General features: G+C 38.3%; 2 protein-coding genes across 21 annotated transcripts in view; both read left to right on the forward strand.

Annotated features, from left to right (window-relative positions):
• Positions 1–230: 230 nt before the first annotated feature.
• SGO2 (shugoshin 2) lies at positions 231–17588 on the forward strand. 14 transcript variants are annotated; one of them, XR_007507035.1, is made up of 12 exons: positions 233–323; positions 1948–2056; positions 2867–3036; positions 3402–6058; positions 6698–6873; positions 7320–7397; positions 8136–8218; positions 8608–8843; positions 9361–11382; positions 15073–15220; positions 16090–16395; positions 17517–17588. XR_007507035.1 is itself a non-coding variant. In XM_049808366.1 (12 exons), exons 5-12 carry the CDS (start codon positions 5917–5919, stop codon positions 16193–16195), a joined length of 2991 nt encoding a protein of 996 aa, XP_049664323.1. In that variant the 5' UTR covers positions 233–323; positions 1948–2056; positions 2381–2517; positions 2867–3036; positions 3402–5916; the 3' UTR covers positions 16196–16537. The 14 variants fall into 14 exon arrangements, 12 of the variants coding, with proteins under 12 accessions (XP_049664413.1, XP_049664405.1, XP_049664323.1 ...); XM_049808366.1 differs by lacking the exon at positions 17517–17588 and adding an exon at positions 2381–2517 and having other exon boundaries at positions 16090–16537; XM_049808379.1 differs by lacking the exon at positions 17517–17588 and adding an exon at positions 2414–2517 and having other exon boundaries at positions 16090–16537.
• Positions 17589–20293: 2705 nt separating this feature from the next.
• AOX1 (aldehyde oxidase 1) overlaps positions 20294–25344 on the forward strand; it is a 46684-nt gene continuing 41633 nt past the window's right edge. For 5 of the 7 annotated variants that reach the window (XR_007507027.1, XM_049808288.1, XM_049808282.1 and 2 more), the window contains exons 1-3: positions 20294–20445; positions 21550–21607; positions 24722–24818. Coding sequence is in view for 6 of the 7 variants with exons in the window: in XM_049808288.1 (XP_049664245.1) it covers positions 20386–20445; positions 21550–21607; positions 24722–24818 (215 nt within the window). In the remaining variant the exon portion in view is untranslated. The other 2 variants (XM_049808295.1, XM_049808312.1) reach the window with 2 other exon arrangements.

Genomic DNA, 25344 nt, shown 5'->3' on the forward strand with positions numbered 1-25344 from the left:
GGGCGGCAGGAAGTGCCGGGCCGTAGCAGAGCGAGGAGAGGAGAGGAGAGAAGGACAGCCCGTCTGCTGGCGCGGCGCGGAGTGCCCGCCGCGCCATCGCTATGCCCGGGGGCACCGCTGGCCGCCCGGGCTTCCCTACCCGCGGGTATGGCGGGTCAGCCCGTGGCTCCGCTGCCCCTGCCTCCCCCGCTTTGCCCCGCGGGCGTCCCTCAGGCACGGCTTTGGTGTCTGCGGCTTCTGAAGTGAGGGTGACCCACGTAAACTCGGCTGCTCTGTAAGGCAGAAACCTTCCCTGATGATGTTTGGGTTTTTCTAAATTACAAGTAAGTGTTTACTCAAAGTTGGTGTATTCAATTGCTTTTTCTGTAGGCTCGATAATATCGCAGCTTGGGCTATTCTTCTAACTTGCAGTGTTTTACTTCAGAGTGGCCTTGGAACTGTTCTGGTCAGCCCAGGCCAGGGCAGCAGCTTCAGCCCAAGGTGGAAGGCTGAGCGATGGGTGCTGGTTTCTCCTGCGGCTGCACGTCCTGAGTTGCAGCACTGAGACAGGTGCTTTCACAGGGTGATGTGATGCTGGTACGTGCTCCGAGTCTGGTTTGGCTAAAATGAGGGGCAAAGGCAGAAAAAATTAGCCTCAGGTGAGCCGGTGTTTTCTGGCCTACTTTGATGTGACTGCCTGTCCCTTTGAGCAGACCAACTCACTAGTTTATGTGCCAGCAGCAGTCTATTTAGTTTTAGCTAATATATATGAATGCAGGCATCATAGCCTTTAATTTGCTTTTCCTATGAAATATTGGGGGGGGGCGGCTTGTATGCGTTTTTTGGCGCAAACTATTAAAGCATTAAAATAGCATGTATGAATGCAGCCAAGGTGCTTTACCCTCATAAAGCCATTTCACAAAGACGTGCAGAAGCAGTGTCCTCTTAAAAGGAATTGCTTATGTCTGGCGTATAGATGCTCACCAAAATGCATGCATAAAATATGGGAAGGGTGAAAAAATTAGATTTTCGTTATGTTTCTGTCTCAGTGTCATTATGAAAAATCTCCATACGTATGAAAAATGGTTCTAAGATGCAGATGTATTTTTTAAAAAAAGTTTGAATGTCTAGTTCACACTTGTGTAAGCAAATGAAGAATTTCTTTTTTGCCATAACATACAGTAAGAACCTATCCCTATGGATGCAACTGCCAAATAACTAGTAGTTGTGTGCAAAAGTTAACAGGGCCAAAATCTAGGTTTATGCAAACTTTCTCAAGTTATAAGCTGATTATTTGTTTAGAAAATATAGTAAGAGAACTAAATCCCAAATTTTAACTATATTTTAATTGCTATCTGAAGTCCAGTAAAAATCCAGTTATTTAACTGTACATGTCATATGTAAGAAATGTGCCCATATTGTATTTAAATAGTTTCTCTGTATTTACCTTAGCAAATTAACTCAGTTATATCTACAATTCCTATTGATTTTCATCTTGTATCATCCTGGGCTTTTACTTGCCATTGCCCTTTGGAGGTGTTTTGTTACCATATTTAAGATATTTAAAACTGCAAGTTCACTTGCTAAAGGGTCAAATCAAAGGAGGTGTAACAATGACAGAGCAGCCACAGTTCCAACTGCGTGGCTTGCTGTCTCCTGGTCTGTTACTACATTTTGATTTTGAAAATACCTAAATATTCATAGGCTACTGTGCTTTCAGTTACTATTTAGGACCATAGACTTGTAATTCAGACTTCCCTTCAGTCAGGTGAAGGATATTAAAGGAAAGAGCCACCTGAGTCATGTTGCATCTGGTGCTAGTAGGGAGATAATAAATTCCTTCGAAACTGTGTAACTTTGAGTGATCACTTACTATTTAGAACTTGCTTCTTTTTATCTTAATGCCGATTTGCATTAGAATGGCAGTTAAAGCTACAGTAAATACTTCAAATGTTTCACTTTCCTTAGCAACAAAGCATGTGACAGTTGCAGCAGAGAGAGGAAATGGCATGCCAAGAACCATGGCTCTCACGTGCTCTCTGAAGGGTTCTTGGCTAAGAATGTACCCAGAAGCCAGGTCTGTAATGCTTAATATCTAATTAATTAAATAAGCACACAAGTTAAAACATGCCACTGAATGCAGTTCAGACTGATAATTCATGGATGTTGTACTTCCCATAAAATAAGTAAAAAATAAGTATAATATTTTTGTGCAATAATGGCGTCTGGTTTAACTGTATCTTTAGTAAGGATATAACGTGTGTTATCCCTTACTCACTGGGCATAGTTCATACATAGCAATTGCAACTTAAATGTGGCCACTGTTGTCAAATGCTACAATATGCTGTAAGTTATAACTTCCAGTCTTTCTCGCTCTAACACATTCATTCACTTAATGAAGTTGCAGCTTTCCATGCTCATTTTCTCCTTTAAGCTGGCTTGATTTTGCCTCAAAATTCTGAACGAGGTTCCTCATGTATTTCTGCATTGGGAGACCAAAACAACATACGTGGTTTCAGTGCAAAAACAATGCCGTAGGTAAGTTTTGGACCTCAGACTTAACCATTTAAATAGTGTTACTGTTAAAGCTTAGTACAGCATGTACGTGGTATAGAAGCATGCAGCATAAATCAGCCTACACAAGCAAGCTGCCTTTTGAGCTGCATGTTCTTGGGAAATGAACACAGGGACTTTTTTGTTTTGTTTTTCACTAGTTTCCAAAGGAACGCAGGCTTACACACTCATCCTCTGTATATTTGTGTTTCAGTTTACTAATTTCAGTCAAATTTGACAAAGGGGAAGAGGCATTAAGAAATGAAATTTCATTAAGCTTGTGCAGGAAAGGGTATGAGTAGAGGAAAATGTGTTCTTAATGCTGTAATTTCAGGAAAAACTATAGCATGAGCTCAAGTCTTGTTGGACTTCAGAGAATCCACAGAGGGAGAAGCTGTTCTACGTGATCTACCTACCAGAAGTGCTTAAGTCATAGCTCACGCTTTACTAGACCCTACGGGATTAATTCCTCAACAAAGATTTTTCTCAGAGATGTATTTGCAGGTATCTAGTAAGATATAAATTCAGTACAACACTTCCCACATGGTTAGGGCTTTTACAACACATCTGTCTTTGTCTGTTTGTCTTTCCTTCACTCCCTCTCATTTCTGTTAAGTTTAAAGACCAGTCATAGGATCCCAAATGACCAAAAAACAGAATTCTGCTCTTAATCTATATTTAAGATATGTAGGCTGTGAAACTTGGCAATGCTTTAAGCTTTTCCCCACTTTGAACGGCTGGTAATTAACTGGAGATTTTTACATGTGAAATATTACAGTGTGGGAGTTCCTCAGTGGAGCGTAAAGGAAAGTATGACCACAGGTGGAAACGCAGTACTTGATGTTTTGTTTTACATTTATTGCTCGCAGTAGTGACATAAACATTAAATGGAAGCAAATTGGTGATTGCCCCGTCAGGACTTGGGACTGTTGTAAAACTGGAGGAAATGAAAACTCATGATTGGATCTGGAGGAAAACACTGCCTTCTGGAAAGGGTAAGGAAGTAAGTTTTATTTGTTTGGTTTTCTATTTTTTAAGTTATGTAAGGTTATTTGCTCTTTTATTTGGCTAGAGTTTTACAGTGGCTGTAGTCACTTTCAAGCTGCCCTGTAAGGGGAAATGTACCAAAGGTATAGAAGGTGTGTTGGATCAAATCTGTATTTTAAGGGGATTCAGCTTCAGGGCCACACTGAGAAACTGTGCCAGATATCACACACAAATTAAGAAAAGGTAGAAAAGAGAGATTCTCCAATGCTGTTTGCAGCAGATTATGAAAATAATAAGTTCATAAAGATACATTTTCAAATAATGCCACTGATAATTATTGTATGATTCCTTTGATTTACTTCATAGCATATTGTAATGTTAGCACACGGAAAGGTAAGATTTTAATGATGATTACTGCGTTATGGAACCTAATGCTGTTTTTTATTTCAACCTTCCACATCTCTGTAAATCTCCAAATAAATTAAAACATTAACTCTCTTAAGATTTTCACAAAAGTGTTAACTATAAATTTACTGATTCCTGGATCAAATTTAGCCCACCTAACTAATGGTAGGACTGGGCACACATAGCCAGTGAAAGAGAATGTATGTGAAGGGAGTGTTAAAGAGCAAGGGCTTTTGGGCTCAGAACAGATTTTGTGGAAAAGCATTTTATTAGACTAAAATTCTTCCTTGCAATTCCCAGTCCTAATATTACCTGAACCAAACTAAAAGTGAGCTTGCTCAAATTCTAATGTTGGAGACTCCTACCCTTACAAGTCATTAAGTATGCAGGCAGCATGCCTACTTGCTTATAATCTATTGGGTTTTAAGTTTATTGTCGTTTTCGTAACTATCTTGATGACTGTCTATTAATTGTTTCTCATTTTATCTATTACTAATAGCTAAAGGTCAGCCAGAAAGAAATTTAACTTTCCACTGAGAAGGAATTACATGGATTTCTCCTTTTAATCTAAAGGAACTCTTTGAACTGAAAGCCAAATACCTCAAACTGTTCCTAAAAATCTCTGACAGCACAGAGGAGTATCTGCAGTTCCCTACTCCCTTCCTCACAGTGTACTGAGATTGATTCTAAGTGTTTATGCAACGAATATTTATTTTTTTAATGTTAGCATTATTAATGGTTATTATTTAAAATGGTTTTGCAAAGACATGTAGGTGAAAAGTTACACGCATCCCACTGCTGCTTTTTAAAAGACACGGGAATGTCACTAAAGAACTGGAAGCATGGATTAAAGGTTAGTGATTTATGCATATACCGTTTCTGAAAAGAAATGTCTGTGACCGTATGTAAGAGTACATGTGAACTAGTTTAACGTGGGTGATTTTGCATGCACGTGACAAAACTGCTACAGTGCCTTTCCTGTTTTATCAACAAAGCATTGAAAAAGATGGACGTATGTTCAGGTGCAAATCCTGCCGTAGATACAGAATGGGTTTGTATCCAACCGTTACGGCCTGGCTATGCACTTTACCTCTGAATTATGACGCACAGAGCGTTACTGATTCTCTGGGAAGTCTGCCGTCTCGCTTTCGTGTGTCGTTTTATTCAGATGCCGTCCATTGACGTAATTCTAAGTAACTCTTCCTACAGTACAGAAGGCGGGCACGGCTCCGTTGGCAGCTTTAAGGCCGCGCGCTCTCCCTCCCGCCTGCCGCCCGGTCAGGGGCTGTTGGCCCACGCGTCCTCGGGCCTGGGCCCGCAGCCCCGCCTCCGCCTGCCGTGGGGGTGGGGGCGCGCGGGCGGCTCGGCCCAACGGCTGCCTCCCGAGGGCCGTTGGCGCCCGTGCAGCCGGGGGCGGCCGCGGGGGCGAGGCGGGAGCAGGCGCGAGCGGCCGGGCTCTCGCCTGTGAGGACGGGAGAGACCGGCGGGCGGCGGGAGCCGCCTTCTCGAAGCGGTTTGCTGGCCCACCGCTCCCTGCTCTCCCTGGGCTTGCGGGCTGGTCTCCCTCGCTGTTTATTTGAATTTACAGCATTTGTGATGCAGTTTGTGTAAAAGCCTCCACTGAAAAATTTGTCCTGACAAAGGAAAAGCTGGTCTGGTCATATTGTGAAGTGATAGAACCTTGGGTTTTTTTCCCTTCTACGTGTAAACTTGGATAGATTACTTGAGGACAAGATCAAAAATCTGTGATCCTTTTAGTCTTCATGTTTATTAGGTAAATATTTTGCCACTCCATGATAATGTGACGAAAGTCTCAAGGAACAATTCATTAACCTGCTTGAATTAATTGAACAAAGGTAAAGACTGAAGCAATTTTCTCAACTTCAGAGATAACAAATCCTGATAAGGGGCAGTGAAACTTAGTTTTAAGAAGAGTGGGAAAGACCCTGCGTTACTTGGGCGTTCCTCGTGGCAACGTACAGGTTCCTTTTGATGATGGATAAACAAGCAACTGCTAAATCATCTACCATTTTCACCTCGGATGCTGTTAAAGGACATAAGAAGAGGGATGGAACATTACAAGCTGCAAAAAGGAATGTTTCCTTAGCATCTAAAATCAAAACTAAATTAATAAGTAAGTCCTGTTAAAATAAACCTGAAGCCATTTACTGTACTTAGAATGTATGACTTCAAAAGGAATAGCAATTGTATTTAATGTGATTTGCTGAATTGCTGCCTGTTTAAAAAAAAAAAAAAATCATCTCGGTAATACGCAGTGTCACTGGGGGGAGAAAAAAAAATTGAAGTTCCTAAAACATTCTGTAACAGATATGAGTAGGCAGGTTTTCATTAGGACAATAGAAGGTATGTTTGTAATTTAGAGCTTTTTTCTTCCTGTTGTCAAAACTCACATTTACGCTCAAAACATTTGAACTCTTTAAGCTGTAAAATGTATATTTTGTTTATTAGAAATTTGGAAACATGTTTATGCCTGTGAAACTATCCATTTCTAAATGCTTTCTTCTTAAAATAACCTTATTCCAAAAAATCAAGACTAGAGTAGAATCCATGCATGAAATAAACTTGAACAGGAAGTTGACAGAGTAGTCATCAGAATGACAGCCAACAGAAACAGTTTTATATTAGAAAGTGTTAGGCCTTGCTATTGTTCTACCAAAACCTACAGATAAAAATGTTGCTATATAGTGATAGTTCATGCAGAGAGGGCCTGGAATTGAAGCTATTGAAAATAATATTATCTTGTCTCCTTTAGATAACTCATCTATGTTTAAAGTATCTTTAAAACAAAATAATAAAGCATTAGCTGTGGCTTTGAGTGTGGAGAAAGAAAATTCTCGGAAGCTAAAGAATGAGAAGATTTTTCTTCAGAAGGAAGTAGAAAAGCTGCAGCTTCATAATATCTTGCTTCGTCAAAAACTAAACTGTTTGGTATGCTGCAAATAATATCATTTAAACTGAGATCAGCTAAACCAAGCTTTTTTCTTTTTTGGAAACTTAATATTGCTTATTAAAATGCTGGTTTAAATTATACATCTCAGATTTGTGAAGTTATATCATCTGATAGCATGCTATTCATGTTTGATTCTTCTTTCATAGGATTTTTTTGTACTTACTATTTTGTCCATCAGTGTAGATGTCTTTCCATAGCTATTTTTGTGTCAGCTTCACCTTTATATTTAAAGGTATTGAGATGGTATTAAAAATCAGTTTGTGCTCAACTGAGTGTAAAAAAAAAAAAAAAAAACAACCAACCAACAACCAAACAACCAACCAAACAAAAATTACAACATAGATTCACCTTTTTATCTTGTCTCTTCTTAAGCCAGAAGCCACTTAAAATATATTTTTTAAATTACTTTTTCTTTTACATGCAGAATAAAACTCTTACGGAAATAGAAGCATTTTTGAATTATAACCTCTTAACTGCAATAGAAATAAGCAGTCTTTCTAAGGTAAGATGTTTTTTGAACTATTACTGTATTGAACTGTTTTTCCAGGATAATATTTTCAAAGCATCTAAACGAGTGTAATGTTGAAATCATATATGCATTTTTAAAACATTTACCCAAATCCTTTAAAACTGGGGATGAAACCCTAGTCTAGTGAAATCAATTAAATTTTGCTGTCACTTGAACTAAAAATTTAGGATTTAATCTTGTTTACAAGGTATCTAAAAGTTAAATGTCAGCTGTGATGAAGTCAAGTGGTTAAAAAAAAAAAGCATAGTACTTCAGTATATGGTATTCTTCACCAATGAGCGAGCTACTTGTCTGCCTTGCTTAGTGCTGCAATAAATATCTTGCATGTGGAAACTTTACAAGAAAACATAGCCCATGTTAGTCCTTCTATCATGGCAAAATTACAGTTAATTTTTAAAAAAATATTCTTTTTGTTGTCTTCTAAACAGTTGCATAGTGTTGCTCTGTGCATCTATATACATAATGCACTTTGCATTACATCTAAAAAGTCTATACATTGCTTTGGGATGCAAGTAGGTTACAGATTTTGATAAGTTTTCCTACAAATATTTTTCTTTAAAATTATTGTTTGTGTTTGAATATCATATAGATTTCATCAGTACTTCTATTGGTTCCCGTTCATTGTTTTTTTTTCCTGTGGATATTTCCAATACTTAAAACATAAGATGATATTTAACTGTTTCTATTTCCCTACTGTTCTTATTTTGAAAGAATTTTCAGAGTTCTCTTCCACTGTCAGCTGGTCCAAGTAGCCCTACTGATGACCAGTTCAAGAGTACATGTCAGTCTGCTCGGTAAGTGGTTATATTAAATGCGGACATTGATAAGTGTCTGGATTTTTTTTACAACTAATCTTTGTATATTGTCCTAGACATTTTTGAGGTAATGAGAAACAATTTCCTGTCTTAATTCAGAAATTACCTATTTGCAACTTGGGATTTAGAGAGAGAGTGGTAGATGAAACTTGTGTTTGAATAACTTGCTGCTTTCTTCATGGGAACTCACCAGCAAAAAGCAGGATTCTCTATCATAAAAAATACATTTGCCCCTAAGATAGAACCAGATTTCATACTTGAGTTCATGATTTCTGTTTTTATACATTATTAAGGGAATGTTTTAAACAATGGATTGTTATGGCATAAAATGTAATAAAAATCTGCACAGTAAAACTTCCTCTTTTCAGATCTGTAGAACTGCCAGTGAAGCTTCCTTTAGTTGCAACAGCTAATGGAAACCAGCAAGATAGGCCTTCTGTGTGTGAAATACCAAATTCTTACAAGTGTACTGCTAGTCTGTCAAAGGAAATGCATGCAGATCAAGTCAAGTGTGCATTATCATTGCCTTCTGGTACAAATAGTCAAAAGTTAATGGAAATAGATCCAGTGGAAACAACTGTTGAGAAAAATATATTTTTAAAAGGTATGATGTATTCCTGTGTGGGTGATTTATTTTTCAGAGCTATCTGAGAATTAGTATTTAATAATTCATTACTTGATGTGCGATACAGAAGGTATAGTAAGATTCCAAAACTGTAATAAACTAATAAAAAACAGAATGCTCACCCATAAGTATAGATGTCCTGACAATCACTTGTAGAATAATGTTCATTGAAAAAACACAGCTGAAATGTAACAAAATTAATGTGAACAGAATAAAACTTTGATAAGATAACCAAATAATAACTGAAGTAGTTATAGAAAAATACATTTTTATACCCAATTTCAAAAGTCAAACTTTGGTAAAATATGAAATTAGTTCTAGTTAACTAAATTTTTAAGGACCAACCACAAAATGTGTGTATTCAGTTAAAAAAAAATTTAAAAATGCAGTTTGTAATTTTCCATGCTCCCGGTCCAACCTTCAGTAATCTGTCTTATTCTGATAACTATACTATATTCTTTTTTCCCCCAAGCTGCTGAAATTTTTCTCTTTGCAGAAAATCAATTGTGCCCCGAACTAACTTGCAGTAGTGCCTTCCTGACTCATGTCAAAAATACACAATCTTTAAGACAGTCTGAGGAGCTTACAAAACAATATAATGATAATTTCTTGCCGTTCTGTGGAAATGTGACTGAAAGAAAGAAACGTGCAGCACTTCGTAAGTCAAAAACTCAACCTACTATAAAGGATTTTGATAAAACATGTAGCTCCAATCTGCCTCATCATGGTATCAAAAGTGGCAGCAACACCAATGACATGAATTTTCAGGAAAGTTCAGGTGACTTGCCTCACGTTACTCCTTCACCTCTTAAATTTAGCAATGAAAATAAGATAGATTTTAAGAAGCTGCTTTTTACTGACAAGATTACACCTGAAGAAACTCTTTATGATGCTGATATGGAGTTGACTGCCAGTGATGCAGGTGAACTACTCACGGTTACAGTGAAAGATAAAGATAAATTACACCAAAATAAAAATACTAATGCCAATTCTGATAAAATTTTAGCAAATTTCAGAAAAGTAAGATATTCTAAGAAGGATAAAGAGAAAATTAAAAGCAAGACTGAAGTCAGTTCAAATTTGTATGCAGAAGAAGGGCACACTAGGGCTGACAATACTGAAGTTTCAAAAACTACTGACTCACAACCTCAACTATTCCCAAGTCAGATGGAACAGCTACCTACAGGAAATTCTGTAGGGAAACAGAGTTTGCTAAATACCAGCAAATATTATCAAGCACAATATTGTCCAAGTAAAGCTAAAGATACTAGGAGGACATACCAGGTTAACTTAATGAGTCCAGGAAAAGAGGAGACAAATACAGAAACTTTCTTAGAAAAGTTTGAAGACATGGAAGACAAAATACAAAAAGCAGACTTAAACTCCTCTATTAACAAGACCCCACCAGAAGTTTATAATGCTGAAAATTTACCATTTCAAGATAACACTTCTAATGTATTGCCTTTACAGTGGGACTTTCTGCATAAAAGTGAGAAACACAGCAGACCAAAACCAAACAGGAAAACCTTTCAAAACCCTTCTAAAATGAACATAGCAAAATACCGTAGAGAGGAAAATGGGCAGTATGGAGAATATCTTTCAAAAAAGTCTCAAACAGAGATACACCAACATGACAGCAAGAGAAAACAAGACCAGAGGACTATTATAACAAGAAAATACAACAAAAAAAGTAGTTACAGACAAAGTGGAGAAACTGAAAGTGACAGCATTTGTAAAATTACTCAGAAAGTACACCAAAAAAGTAGCAATTTCTCACCAGGCACATTAAAATGTACATTGGCAAAGGCTAGCCGGAAAGCATATATAATGCCAAAAGAAAATCTTACAGAGTTCTCACTTAGTAAAAATGAAGAATTAAAAAATAAGGATGTATTGCATGCAGAGTCTATTTGTGGAAATAAAATAACTGAAACGCAGCAAATGCAAGTAGCTTTAGTTACTCAGAATGGTGTAGCTATGAATACACCAGAAGCTAAAGAACAAGTTGAGGATGATGCTAATACATTAAAGAAAGCAGATTCCTCATCAGTGGCACATAAAAACCCTCACATTAGTAACTCCCCTGATAATCAGGTAAAGCAGAAACAGAGGTTTAGTTCTGATAGTATTGAGACCAGACCAGAAAAAAGTTATTTCAGGCACATTGATCAGGGGGGGCAGAATATTTTGGATGACCAGAAAGTCCCTCATGAGATAGATTTCTTTATGAGCAAGTTAAACTTTATGGTTCAAAAATCAGAATTTTTAAAATTCTTACCTGTCGAATGTTCTAAGAATATGCCATTAAATGTAGATAGCTTTCTCCAGGAAGGTCTTTCCAATGTGGAGCTCCCAGCTCTTGATAACCACAATGCTTCCATGAACTTCTCTATACTGAAAAACTCTGAAATCTATGGGGAAAATGCTCATAATAAAGCACTGGATACTGGAAAAGCAGAAGAAAAAACAGATCATATTTCTAAAGAGACTTACAAAAAGACTCTGACACCTTGCCATGGTAAGTGTATGGGTGAGAAAAAAAAAAGGCATTTTGAATTAGGAAGTGCCTGAAATAGTGGTAAGGTATCTTCTCTTAACACTATCCTACTCTTATTGCTTGCTTAGAGTGGATAAAACAGGAGTGGAAAAAGGTAAGACTGAAAATCACTAAAATTATTCATATTCTATATGATATTTCAGTCACAATATCTTTAAGTGTGGTAACTAATATCCATGTTACTTTTTAATATATTCCAAGATGATACATAGTTGGGCAGCTGTAAGTAGTCTACATTCTTGAGGAGCAATTACAGTTGGAGCATGTATTCATTTTTCAAAGAACGTGATGGAATTCAGAAAGTTGGGAATAGAAAAGATACAATAGCTTGGGCTTTTATACAAGGGAAATAAGAGTGTGAACTACACTGTTCCCTTCATAAATGGAGAACATAGCTGGACTTAAAGATTTTGTTTGTATGTGTTCAGAAACACTGCAATTCAACAGCAATTCTGAGCTCTAAAAAAAATTACTTTGAGCAGGTTTCCTCTAGTTTACCCATGAGCAAACTTTCACATCACAACCTCTTAAGACAATAATCAAACTTCAGTGTAGTCTGGAAGATAGGTTTAGATTTTTCTGTCATACAGTGAAATTACTACAAGGGAGCTAAAGGAATATGTGACTATCGCGTCTATGCTAAGAGTTTAAATACGCTTTAAAATGTAGCTGAAGTTTTGTAGCATGAGTGGTCTAGTGTAAACGTATTTATTCTCACCAAGTTTACTTCATTGTCTCTGAGAATGTCCCAACACCTAGACAGTTTCCTAGCTCAAATTAATAGTTTGAATCCCAAACTATCAAGCACATACTGCCTTGTCTTCATTTGAATGCTAGGACACAATGGCAAAAAAAAAAATCTCCTATTTTACAGCACCACAGAATAGGAATACTGGCAGAATTAGACCGTCGTATTTGTCCTGGTAATTTGCAGTTGCATCTTCTCATCTTTGATTCCTTCTTTGGAAGTGTCGTGGTTTCAGCCCAGCCGGTAACAAAGGACCACGCAGCCGGTCGCTCACTCCTCCGCCCCCCTCCGGTGGGATGGGGAGGAGACGGAGGAGAGAAAAGAAAAAGAAACTGGAACTTCGAGGGTTGGGATAAAGGTAGTTTACTGGGACAAACACAAAGAAATTACAACAACAACAACGGCACTAATGAAAAAAAGTATACAAAAAGAGTGATGCACAGTGCAACTGCTCACCACCCGGGACCTGACGCTCCGCCACTTCCCCCACCGAAAACAGAGACCACCCCCTGGCCCGCTCCCCATTTATATACTGAGCATGATGTCACATGGTATGGAATAGCTCCTTGGCTAGTTCAGGTCAGCTGTCCCGGCTATGCCCCCACCTCCCAGGTTCCTGTAAAAATTAACTCTATCCCAGCTGAACCCAGGACAGGAAGGTAGAAAAAGGATCTAATAATTTTATTAGCATTAATGATAAATTAGTAAACCCTTGTGATCAGCAGTATCGAAGACTACTGCCATTAAAAGCAAGCTAATTATTTGATCTTCACCCATTTAAGCATAGTTCAAAAACCAGTTCATTTTTCATCCTACATCCGTATCTTGAATTAAAAGAAAGCAAGGAAATGCCATCCTTTCTGATGATGCCAGCTCTTCTGATCACTACTTTGAGCTGTACTTACAAATGTAACTTGAAAGTCTCTTGTAATGAAAGTCTCTATGTAGTTCCATCTGTGTGAACATACACACTGAAAGCATCCAGCTTTCCTAGATAATGCAAACTCATAGATGTCTCAAAACTCTTCTTAAAAAGAAGCTGACCTGATCTCTAACCTTAAGCTTTAGGAAAGCTCAGAATAACAGTTTACTTGCACTTTAGAACAAATCGAGATTGATTTGCGAGGCAGCCAAACTTTGGAGGTTTTTCATGATTGGAAAGCCCTCTCATTTAAACCAAATGAGCATTGCTCTTCTTTAATGAACTCCTTGAAAAGACAATGTTTTTCTTTTGCCTTCATAAATCAGGAGGAACTTGCTGCAAGCAGCCCAAAGTCACCATAATGTCTCTCATAATTAGAAGTAGAGATAGCAGAAATCCAATGAAGAAGCTCTGACTTTGTCTCTGCTTAACACATTTCAGAGGACTATTGATGAAATGATCAGTCTTACCCACTGAGATATTTCACTTGATCTCAGCACAGAGTTCTACTACAGGGCAATAGTAATTCATAGAATCACAGAATCGTAGAATCATTTAGGTCGGAAAAGACCTTTAAGATTGTCAAGTCCAACCATCAACAATGTCCACTAAACCATGTCCTGAAGTGCCTTGTCTACGTGCTTTTTGAATACCTCCAGGGATGGTGACTCAACCACTTCCCTGGGCAGACTGTTCCAATACCTGACAACCCTTTCAGTAAAGAAATTTTTCCTAATATCCAATCTAAACCTCCCCTGCTGTAACTTGAGAGCAGTACCATCAGCTTGACCATCAGTTAAGGGTGTGTATGCTAGACTGTACAAGGCATTCAGATGCTGTAATAAAGAAAGAAAACCTTCACTTTTTGGACAGGTAAGAAAATATACAGTGATATAATTTATTAGTCTCAAGAGAAGCACAACAAAAACCTCATCATTTATCCCATATGTGTATGAATTTCCTATATGAGATCAATAGCATCCATTTGCTGCCACAGAGGATTTAAGGTAAAGCGTTCAAACTCAAGAAATGAAGATAGGAGAGTTTCAAATTCAGTTCCTTTGGAAAACTACGTTCCAAACATTCTTATCTGGATGCAGTAAATCTAAAACTTGACGTGTATCAGTGAGGAATGTACACTCTTGGAAGAACTTTTAAGGAATACAGATTATTTCTTTCATCTGGGATTGCTGTCTGCATTAAATCTTAGTGCTTTTCAGAGAGACTATGATCTATGAATGGCTTAGAATTTTTTGAAATGTTGGCTAAGTAATAACTTCAATATTTCTCCCAGGTTATCAAAATATTTGTCTCCAAATTAAATAGTGATTGTTTAGTCTGGTGTTCCGAATTGGTCTTAAAGGATTACAGAAAGCTGACGCAAATAGTACATCTACCAAGGCTGGTTACTTTTTTATGTAGTATTCCTCTTGGACATGTTCAATGGTTCAAACTATGAGGCATTGTAAATAGTTTGGTAGTACACAGTTTTGAAGATAAGGAGGCTCACTTAATCACCTTGCTGTGCTCATTTTATGCAGGTATGCTCAAAGAGCAAGGGTAAAGTTGGAAAATGCAGTACTAGAGAACTCTTGTTCTTGTACAGATTGAATCTTCAGATTATACAGCATGCCCTGCCCCTGCATTCAAGGTTATGAGCCGTGTGCAGTTTTACTTTTTCAAATGCAATAACTCCTGGGAATCTTAAGCAGCTAGCTGCAAATTACAGTGCTTATAGGGCTTTCTTAAAATGTCCCAAAAGCCATGGCAGACCTCAGACAGCTCCAAATTTGTGTAGGTTGAAAGCTGCTGTACTGTCATTTTCTTTGCTTATCTATCCCCCCCCTTTTTTTTTTTAGCATCTTTAGAGTAGGAGCAGTAGCCAAAGTACCTGAATTAAGAAATACTAATTAAAAATAAGTATGAATTGAAAGATTCAGAAAATATTTAAAATGGGGCATTTAAACTACTGTATTCACAGGGAGTATGGCTTTGCAAGATCTGACAAATACTAGTATACGATCCCACACTTCCTTACCTAAATCCTCCAAAACCTTAGAAGAAAACTCAGCAGCACCATTTAGACGAGGAAGAACCACTATTTGCTACAAAGAACCCAATCTAAACAGGTAGGTATATGTAAATTAGGGGTTTTGTTTGGGTTTTTTGAGTACATAACTATCCCCAGTAAAGATTTGCTATTAAAACCCCCAAATAAGAGGTTGCACTCTCTCTTTCATGAATCTCTTTTGCAAAGATACTTCAGTGTTGATATAAAATGTTTCCTGTTATGTGGCAGGATTTCCAAGTGCCACTTCAATTTCTCATTGAAGCAATAAAACTGAGGAGAAATAGGAGCTAAAAGGAATGGAGGAAATGTCTTTTCACTTTACCATTGGCTTTTCAGAAATATTTATGCCAGATAGCTTGTAAAAGAACTGCAAAGGAATTAGAGTTATGTTTTTCTTTTACTAATTTAATAGGATGCTAAAATGCTGTAATGTTGTGATATTGACACATTCTCCTCTTTTACCCCACAATGATAAGGTTCTGTATTTCTGGAGAGAGACAGTAACTAGTAACAGAAAAAAATGTGGATCTCACTCAAGATTTTAGATTACTGTTTCCTATTTATATTTTATTTTCAAGTGTACTGTCCTGAATGGATGCTGTTAAGCTTTTGGTTTAAGTAATTTTTGAGTTTTGTCTTATAGGAATAAGTTATGATTACTCACATATTAATATGGTAAACTAAAAAAACCCCACACATTAAAAGACTACTATTTTTAGCATTATTTTGGAAAATAGTAGTTATCTATGCCTTGTTATTTCAGACACATTTATTTTCCATAAATTTAATTTCTTTAGTGTATCAAGCTTTCATTGAGAGTATTTACCATTTGGGATTGTTACTATAATTACATCATTATTATAATTATAGTTACATAGGTGCTTCGTAATGTTCATACATGATGTCTTTTATTTCTTTTGTTTACAGCAAATTAAGGCGTGGGGATCAGTTTACAGATACACAATTTCTGGATTCCCCAGTCTATAAAGTAAAAAATAAAAGAAGTTTTAAAAGTAAATCAAAATTTATTTGAAGAAGACAAGAGAACTGCCTTGATGAACAATACTTCTAAAATGGGTACAATTTAAAAAAAAAAAAAAAAAAAAAAAAAAGTTTAGCAGTATAGAGTGCTTATTGTTCTTTGATTAGTAAAGGTCTTCCAAAGTGGAATTTCCTGGAAAGGACCCCCTATACAAAGGACACAGGATACTTTACTGAGGACAGCAAATACAGGTTAGGCTCCACTCGTGTTTTGCATTTCTGGTCAGTAATTTATAATCTGTTTAAAGGGTTTGCAGCACTTCTTAATTTGTAAGAAAAGTGTACATTTTAATGAGAATTAAAAATAAATCACCTTTGGGAATTTTAATGTGAGTTGTTCATATTTACCATGAGTAGAACCATTTCTCAGTGCTGGTTGGGACACAAGCATCCCAAATTTTAATAAATCCACTGAAACAGATGGAGACAGTCCTTTTTTTTTTTTTTTTTTTTGACAACTGACTTTTGGATTTGACAGAATCATACTGAAATTTGAATGAGGAAGTCTCATTTTGAGGAATAATAGAAGTCTAGTGTCCAGAGTATGTGCCAGAGGCAGCCGGAAAGAAAATAGCATTGCAATAGAAATTCAGTAGTAAATAGGATCCAGACAAATCAACACCTTGAGTTTCCAATTGAGAGAGTGTTAGCGTGACAACTAATACAAACGCATCATACCATTCAGCTATCGGGTTTTGTTCTGCTTCCCCTCTGGATTCTCATGAATCACTTCTGCATTCCATAATCTACTGTCAGCTGACAGACAGTTTTCTGGTATTATCTGAATTGTAGATGCTGCCCGCTGCAGGCTATAGTTCACAGCCCACACAACTTTTACAGATTACATCGGATAAGTTCAGGTTCATTTTGCAACCAAAATAGCCGTAGCTCATTTTTAATGAGATACAAATAAGTTAACTTCTTTAGGTTATAGAAGGTGGTTCTTCACACATGCAGTTACACTGAGGAATTCCTTACTACAGGAGAGGATGTTATTAGTTTACAAGGGCTTAAAAATTGATCAGACAAATTAATGGAAGAAAAATCTGTGAGGAATTACCAGAAACACTATTTCTGGCACAGGATGTCCCTGAATTGCAAATTGTTGAAGTCTGGAAGAGTATTCTGAAGAAGCCTTACTATGCATTTGACCAATCTGTATACTTTTTCCAAGGGCATTCACTGTTGAAACTTTCAGAGACCAGTTTTTTGGTTAGCTAGACCTTTGGTCTGATACGGTACTGATACTCTTAAATTTATAACATATTCTTAAAAATACCAAACCAAACTGTATGCTTTGTACTTCATTGTAGCTTCCATTGTAACCTGGGACGTTGATGGAGAAGATAGTCCTGGAAACTGTTTCTACACCTGTTAAAGACAAGAAGGTGATTGGGAGTAGTCAGCATTGATTTACAAAGGGGAAATCATGCTCTATTAACCTGACAGCCTTCTACAATGAGACAACTAGCTTGGTGGGTGAGGGGAGAGCGGTAGATGTTGTTTGTCTCAACTTTAGTAAGGCTTTTGACATTATCTCTGATAACATCCCACAGACAAGCTGACGAAGTATGTGTTAGTTAAATGCACAGTGAGGTGGATTGAAAACTGGCTGAACTGCCAGTCCCCACAGGGTTGCGATCAACAGCATACTGTCCACGTGGAGGCAAAACCCTAGAGCTCCCTAGGGTTTTATACTGGGGGCTGTACTGTGTAACATCTTCATTAACAACTTATATGATGAGACAGAGTGCAGCCTACACAAATTTGGAGTTGATACAGAACTGGGAGGAGTGGCTGAAACACTGGATAGTTATGCTGCTATTCAGAGGGACCTGGACAGTCTGGAGAAATGGGCCAAGAGCAATCTCATGAAATTCAACAAGGGGAACCTACGTTGTTCTCCTGTAAGTTGCCTGAATTTCAGCTGCATATTTTGACAGAAAAATGAGTTGTACACATTGAAATGGACTACTGGATATAGCTTTCAGGTGTGTCAATTCTACATGTAAGTTTTGAACTACAACCATAAACAGTAAGAGGCAAAAAAGCATTATTTACAAATATTTAAGTAATACCACAACCGCTTTCTGTTGTTTTTTTTATGACAGTCTGTAGCCCCAAGTCAGCTTTCCCAGGATCCTGTAGAACATTCCATGTATGAATTTGGAGTTAAATATGCCACTAGTGAGGTAGTTTACATAGGGGACCTTTATCCCCTAAACAGAGAGCTTGTCTGTCTGTGGTCACCAGTTCCAGAGACCATGCAAAGGTTGTAAATGTACAGCATTAAGGATGAGATGTTTTCATATAGAACCTCACAGGAAAAGAAAGTATTCCATCTGTATGAAAATTCTTCCAATATGAAACTGACCTCATCACCCAGGCAATGTGATCTGTATTGCAAAACAGAGCTGTCAAAATGTTTATCTGAGAAGTTTCAGCAAACAGCCTTTTTCTTTCTGAAACATGCTGTGTATGGCATTACCTTAGCATGACTGTTACAAAGAGGTGCAGAAATGGTTGGGAAGATAGATTCTATCCTCATTCAATATTATTTAAAAAGGAATTACACATATAATATTTTTATACCTTTTTTCTTCTATATTTTACCAATTTTGTAATTAATTGGGATTTTTTTTAATTGAAATGTTCTTGCTAGCTTTCACTGTTTATCAACATCACCAGCTCTGTCATTAGAAGTGCAACAGAAGTATCTGTTACAACTTGTGTTCCCTGTGCTGGCACTGTAGCAGCAAAACACAGTGGTTTTTTGAGTGGTTGTTTCTCTCTGTTGCCTGAAAGCTAGAAACAGAAGGCCATTGCTGCATTTTCTCAGAAAAAAGTAATCTTGGAGATGGTCTTAATTATTTTTTCAGTGAAGGTCCTGTTGTTCCACACAGCCTCAGGTATTACCAGCTAGACTGCTATGGTGTTCCAAATAAAAGCATGCAATTTTCAATAAAAGTATAAGGCCTAGGGCTTTATGCCTTAGCTTCTTGCATTCCTTTTCGTTTAGATATCTTTCAAAGTAACAAAGGATAAAGAAAATGACCTGAAGATGTGCAGAAGTTATTTTTAGTAACTCTGAAATCATATTATTGTTGCTACTGCCTTTCTTTCCTTGCTTTCTCCATCCCTACTGGTTTTGTTGCTCAAGTTGATGTTCTATATACAGGGAAAATTGACTTTGTTGTTTTCTAGGATGCAGTTCTTTTAATTATTCTGCAAAATGGTTGCTTACGTTAGGTACTGCATAAATAATGTTACATTGCCTGCTGAATCTTCACTAAATGTGCTGCTTTTACCAGATTAGTTGATATATTAGAAGCTCTTGCCAGGAAAAAGTTGTAAAAACAGCTGATGACATTTGAGATAAAAATTAATCTGTAGCTGTCACAGGGATTAAGATTATTTTGCTAAGGATAAGGTACTTTGAACTTTTTATAGCTTCAAAGTTGCTTTTTCTCATGTTTATTCAATCTGTTTGTTTGGTGGTGTTTTTTTTTTTACATTTAGTATTTTAGTTTACCATTCATAGAGATTTCGATTGTTTTAAAATTTGTAGGAAAATTGATCCTATATATTTAGATTAAACAGGAAGAGGAAAATATTTATGATTCTGTAAACCCTTGCTTGCACAAGTAGCCCTTACAAAAGGTTATATACCTGGAAGTTACTGCCGATCATTTTGCGAGTGCCCATTCATGCAAAGTTCCCGTTGGGCTCACGATCACTACCTTGCTGGATTTTATCACAGTTTAAAATTACCTTCGGAGCTTTTATCGTCAGAACGCAACAACAGTTCGCGTTGCAACTGTCGCCACTGTGCTCTGGAGGAACGCGTACGTCCTCTGAGAAAGCGAGGCACGTCTTAGTGTTTGAAGGTGCCTTAAAAGGACCCCGTAAATAAATCGCGGTTAGCTCTGAATGTTAAGAACAACTGACCTGTAGCTGTCAGGGCTCCGCCGCGCAGCTCCCGGCGGCGGGGCGCGGTGCTCGGCACCGCCGGGCGCGGCTGCCCTCGCGGGCTCCCCCGCGCTCCCCGCCCGCCGCCGCCGCCGCCGTGCCCGCCCCGCTGCGGCGCCGCCCCGCCCCCGCCCGCTAAGGGCTCTCCAGCTGCGGCCGCTGCGGCGGCTGCCGGGGGTTTCTTGCAGCTGCTGGTTACGGGGCTGGGGTACAATGTCTCTGCAAGGGGCGGCGGGGACTGAGGAGCTGATTTTCTATGTGAATGGGAGGAAGGTAAGTGTTGCCCGGGAAGAGTGTGGAGAAAGGGGGGCTGCTGTTCCAGAAGTAACCGCGACGGGTGTTTGGTTTCCTTTTTTCCTCATGGGAGTGTAACCGAATCCTCACGCAAGCCTTCAGATGCGTTCTTTCCCATCTCCTCTGTGCTGCGTAAGAAGCCAATCAGCCTCCAAGTGTTACTTTAGTTAGCTAACACTTTTCTGCGTACAGCAAGTGCTGTTGGAAGGGGAGAAGCAGCAGAAGAGGACAAACGTGATTACAACATCCCAGTTTAGTTAGCTCTGCTGCGTTTGGGGAGAAAAAAAAAAACACATCAAAGTGAAGCAGACTTTCAGCTGGGTATCAGATCTGGCTGGTGAGCAACTCGTTTTTCATTTGTATGTGCCTGGCTTCTCATCTTTGATGGTGTCAGAGAAGAGGTATCAGATGGCATCAGATCTTCAGAGGCACAACAGAAATTCAGCAAGACTCAGGTGCCAAAATAAGGACTATTGGCCAACATAAAGATAGTATTGCAAGAACAAAATTAAACTGGTTGATTCAATGCAACTGGAAGGAACTAGCTGATTCTAAGCAACAGAATAAGAAATACTGTAATTGATCAAGAATGTAGGGATTTCTGTTGCTCTCTGTTGTTAGTCCATTACAGCAAGGGAAAGTTTATATAAATAAAGCTAAAAGAAAAGTGGTTCCTGCTGATAGTCTTACAGGCTTCCTCTAGTGTTCGTTCCAGTACAGTGCCAGGGAGACTGTAAAATGTGCAAATCATTAATTCTTTATGGTATGCTGCCTCTGTTGTAGCAAAGTTCTGCTGTGGTTTTTTTTCTAGCGTGGGTGACGATAAACACCATTTCACTGAGCAGCAGTTATTTTTAGTAGTTGCAAGGTGCCCTGGGACTTCTTTCCTGGAAACATATCTGTCCGAGAGGGAATTTCCAGAAGGAGCCCAAACTGCTCTGTGGTCTTTGACAATTAGTGTGGCTCTATGAGAGGGAACCAGAGAAGGATTCTCTTCTGGCTTTGTGGGAATGTAGTCTGTGCCCTGAATTTTGGAAAGACTTGGTTTTTCAGTTAAAACTTGTTTTTCATTTCTTGCTGCAGATAGTAGAGAAAAATGCTGATCCTGAACAAATGCTGTTGTCTTATCTGCGAAAGAGACGTATCCTTTTCTTGTTTGTTCCCTTAGGTCACTCACTTGAAAGCCTTATTCGAGCAAAATTCTCATAAATCATAATTAAAAGGTGACTTACCTGATTAAGGAAGTTGTGACTCCCTTAAAATAAACCAACCATAATAAATGATGTGTCTTTCTTAAGCCAAATACTCTTCTGTGACCTGCTGTATTTTTAGCCTAGTTTCCTATGCCAGGTATTTATGTATCTGTGTTCCTCCCCTCTCCCCCTGTAAAGAAACCTAAGAACCTTTTGGCTAGTATACATAAAGCTTGACAGAATAGGAGTCTCCAAGTTTTGTAAAAGTCTCTCCCAGGAAAGGGGAGATCTTGTGATGAGACCCTGAGAATGCTGGAATTTTGAGGTAATCTATGTTTTCTTATGATAAGAACTCCAAACAGGTCTCTAAACTCAAACCCCAGGTTTAATAGTAAGTAAATATGAACAAGTATGTTTTTAAAACAAAAAAATTAAATTAGTTAGACAAGACAGAAGTTGCGAGAGCTAGAACTCTCACGCTGCCAGTTTTGTCTTTGCAGACAAGGTTCTTTCCTCCTGTCTTGGTTTCAGTCCACAGCTCAGTGGCTTTCTGGGTTGCTACGAATTGTGCAGTGCTTGCTCTGATCTTTTGTTCTCTTTCTCTTCACCATTTCAGACACTTGACCGTGTGTCTGCTCTCAACTGTTCTTAGAAGATTTCCAAAATCTGCTGCGCCACAAGCTTATTCCCAGTGTTTATGAAGCTGTTGCATAATATTCTGAACACGTGTGTAGAGACTCACAGCTGGGAGCAGGAAGCAGATGTGGGGAAGAGCAGAATCTCCCTTTTTGCAGCTTCCTACACTGTCTCACAAAACATACCCCCAGAGGGCAAGTGATGTACTGCATACTATAGAATTCACACGGGAGAGTTTACATTTGTGTCAGAGAAAAACTTAAGTTGAAACGTGTTTGTTACTGGTCAGTCATAAGGAGGAGTCTGGAGCAGAATAGGTTGCTGTAGTTACGGTGGTCATGAAATTATTCTTCAGTAACTTGAACAACTTCAGACTCTATCGGGCTATAAAAAGTAGAATCATAGAATCATTTAGGTTGGAAGAGACCCTTAAGATCGAGTCCAACCATTAACCTGACACTGCCAAGTCCACCACGAAACCATGTCCCCAAGTGCCACATCTACATGTCTTTTAAACACATGCAGGGATGGTGACTCAACCCCTGGGCAGCCTGTTCCAGTGCTTGATAACACTTTCAGTGAAGAAATTGTTCCTAATAACCAATCCAAACCTCCCCTTGCATGACTTGAGGCCATTTCCTTTTGTCCTATCACTTGCTACTTGGGAGAAGAGACCAAGACCCACCAAGTAGCTCACTACCAGCCCTACCACAAGAGTTGTACTTCATTGTTAAAGTGCGTTGGTGAGCGAGATAATCTAGTTCTGTACTGACTTGTTCTGACACCTTGAAAAATCATTTAATCTTTCTGTATCATTGTACCCTGCTTATAAAATGAAGATGAGATTAACTTTTTTTCAGGAGCTAGTTGGTTTCACTGTACAGTTTAAATGTCAACCTGTAGTATTCCTGCCCTCTGTTGCTTAGATCTGTACGGTGGTGTGCTATTCCCCGAGATGTACCTGCCCAGCTCTGTCTGAGACCACTTTGTTAGCCAGTTACAGGAACTGATCCTTTTCACATCAAGCCTCCACATATAGTTGAGTTAACATAGCTGGGGGACAGCTAACTTTGGTAAAGAGACAAAAAAATAATGACAGGGAACAAAAATACAGGATAGAAATATCTTAAGCTGATGCTGCTAAACTCTATAATATGAATGGTTGCCTGAGTGAGCGTGAGGAACTGTAGCATCCTCCAGTAATGTGTTTTATAATTGCAAGGTGCAGTATAATACCTCTCTGAGCATCTTATCCTTTTTTTGAGGCTAGATATCATAGCATTGGCACATTAGACCACTGTTTATAACTGGAAGCCCCATTGTAAATTAACAAGTAAATAGTGCATGAAGGGAAGAAACTGTATCTTAAAATGTATTTGCTTTATCTGACAGGTTAGCATGTCTGTGAAAGGGCTCTCAGTAAAGCACTTTAGAGTGGAAAAAGTGGTAGAGCTTGATTAGATAAGACCTTAAAGCAATACATGCACCTCAAAGCTTTACTGCAAGTGAAGAATGCTAACCCTCACATTGACAAACATATTTTTCTTTTGACGACGTGGTGTGAAGAGAAGACGGCCTGTATAACTTCCATCATTCCTGGCTCCTGGTAGACAGTTCTCTTCCTGCACCTTGTGCCAGCTGTGGAGTTCCTCAGACCTCTCTGTGTACTAATTACACTCATTAGGCCAGCAGAAAACTAATCCAGGAAAAACAGAGACTTTCAGTTGGATTAGGGAGTCAGTTGCTAGTTAGTCAGCTCATCATTAGGTCATGGAAGGGATTGGTAAGAAAAAGACTTGATGCAAGAGGTCTTGGGTTTTGGACCAGGTAACACTGGGAAGAGGGGGAAGAAATGGGGAGTAAGACATCTTCTTTTTGGTGGCTGTAGAACATTAAATTAGCTGTTTGTCGATTCACAGCTTCAGATTGGTCACTGTTCCAGATTCATAGAAATGAGCACTTCTCTCATAAGTGTGATCTTTCAGATGAGGTGCAAGATTAATATCTGGACTATAAATGGGCCTTCTGGGAAAAACTGAGATATTAATTTTAGTGTTCCACTGGAACTTCAGATATGTAGCTATTTTGCCCATTACACGTTTCTTCCTTTCATATTTTCACTTGGAAAACTATTTTTCACTTCCTCCTTCTGTCCCAACTTACTCCTCTTCCAAAAGAAAGTCGGAATCAAGCTTTCTGTTTTCTTGGGAACAGGTTTTTGGTCATGTCATTCCTTAGGTTCAATCTTATTTTCACTGAAAATTTTAATCCAACATAGAAAGGAGTCTGATAAATATGCTGTTTTACCAAACTGATTCTATGTTCCTTAGCAGTTTAGGAAAAAAAGGTGTCCTCAAGCATTTGAGCAGAATAAAGATCAAAATGACACCTGATAATTTTTTTTTCCCTAATAACAGTATTTTCAGTCCGTCTTACAGGAACTAAGTATGGCTGTGGAGGAGGTGGTTGTGGTGCCTGCACAGTGATGATATCAACTTATGAGCCAGCTTCAAAGAAGATACGGTATTCTTAACAGAAAATTTTGAAAAACACATAGAATTTTATGACTGTAGATACCATTTCCAGATATGAAACTGTAAAAACAAACTTGTAAAATCTGTACTTAATAGTAGAAGAGTCCAAAGGAAGGATCACTTTAATCCAAAAGAGAACACTGTAAAAAAATAGTGTTAATTCAGCTATGTAGTAAATTTGCTGAAATACCATGCTCAAATGCTTAATTTGCTCATATATGCTGACAGCTCCTACAAGGAGTTTTCTCTTTAGGAGGCATACATTTAATACCCTTTGTATTGACTACTGGAATATGATGCCTACCTGCAGCTCTGTCATATGACTGATGGGAAGATAGCACAGGCAGAAGTTTGAGTCTTACCATCCCTTTAATACTGAACTCCCTCCCTACACCCCACCCACAAAAAGGAGGACATTGAAACTCAAAACCTGAGTTTCATCAAGCTAAAAACTGGAATAAATTACTTTTAAATTGAGAAAACCCTAGTCATACTGTTAAATGGTAACATGTCAT

Source organism: Accipiter gentilis, chromosome 1, assembly GCF_929443795.1.
Source record: "Accipiter gentilis chromosome 1, bAccGen1.1, whole genome shotgun sequence".
NCBI classification, from domain to species: Eukaryota; Metazoa; Chordata; class Aves; order Accipitriformes; family Accipitridae; genus Astur; species Astur gentilis.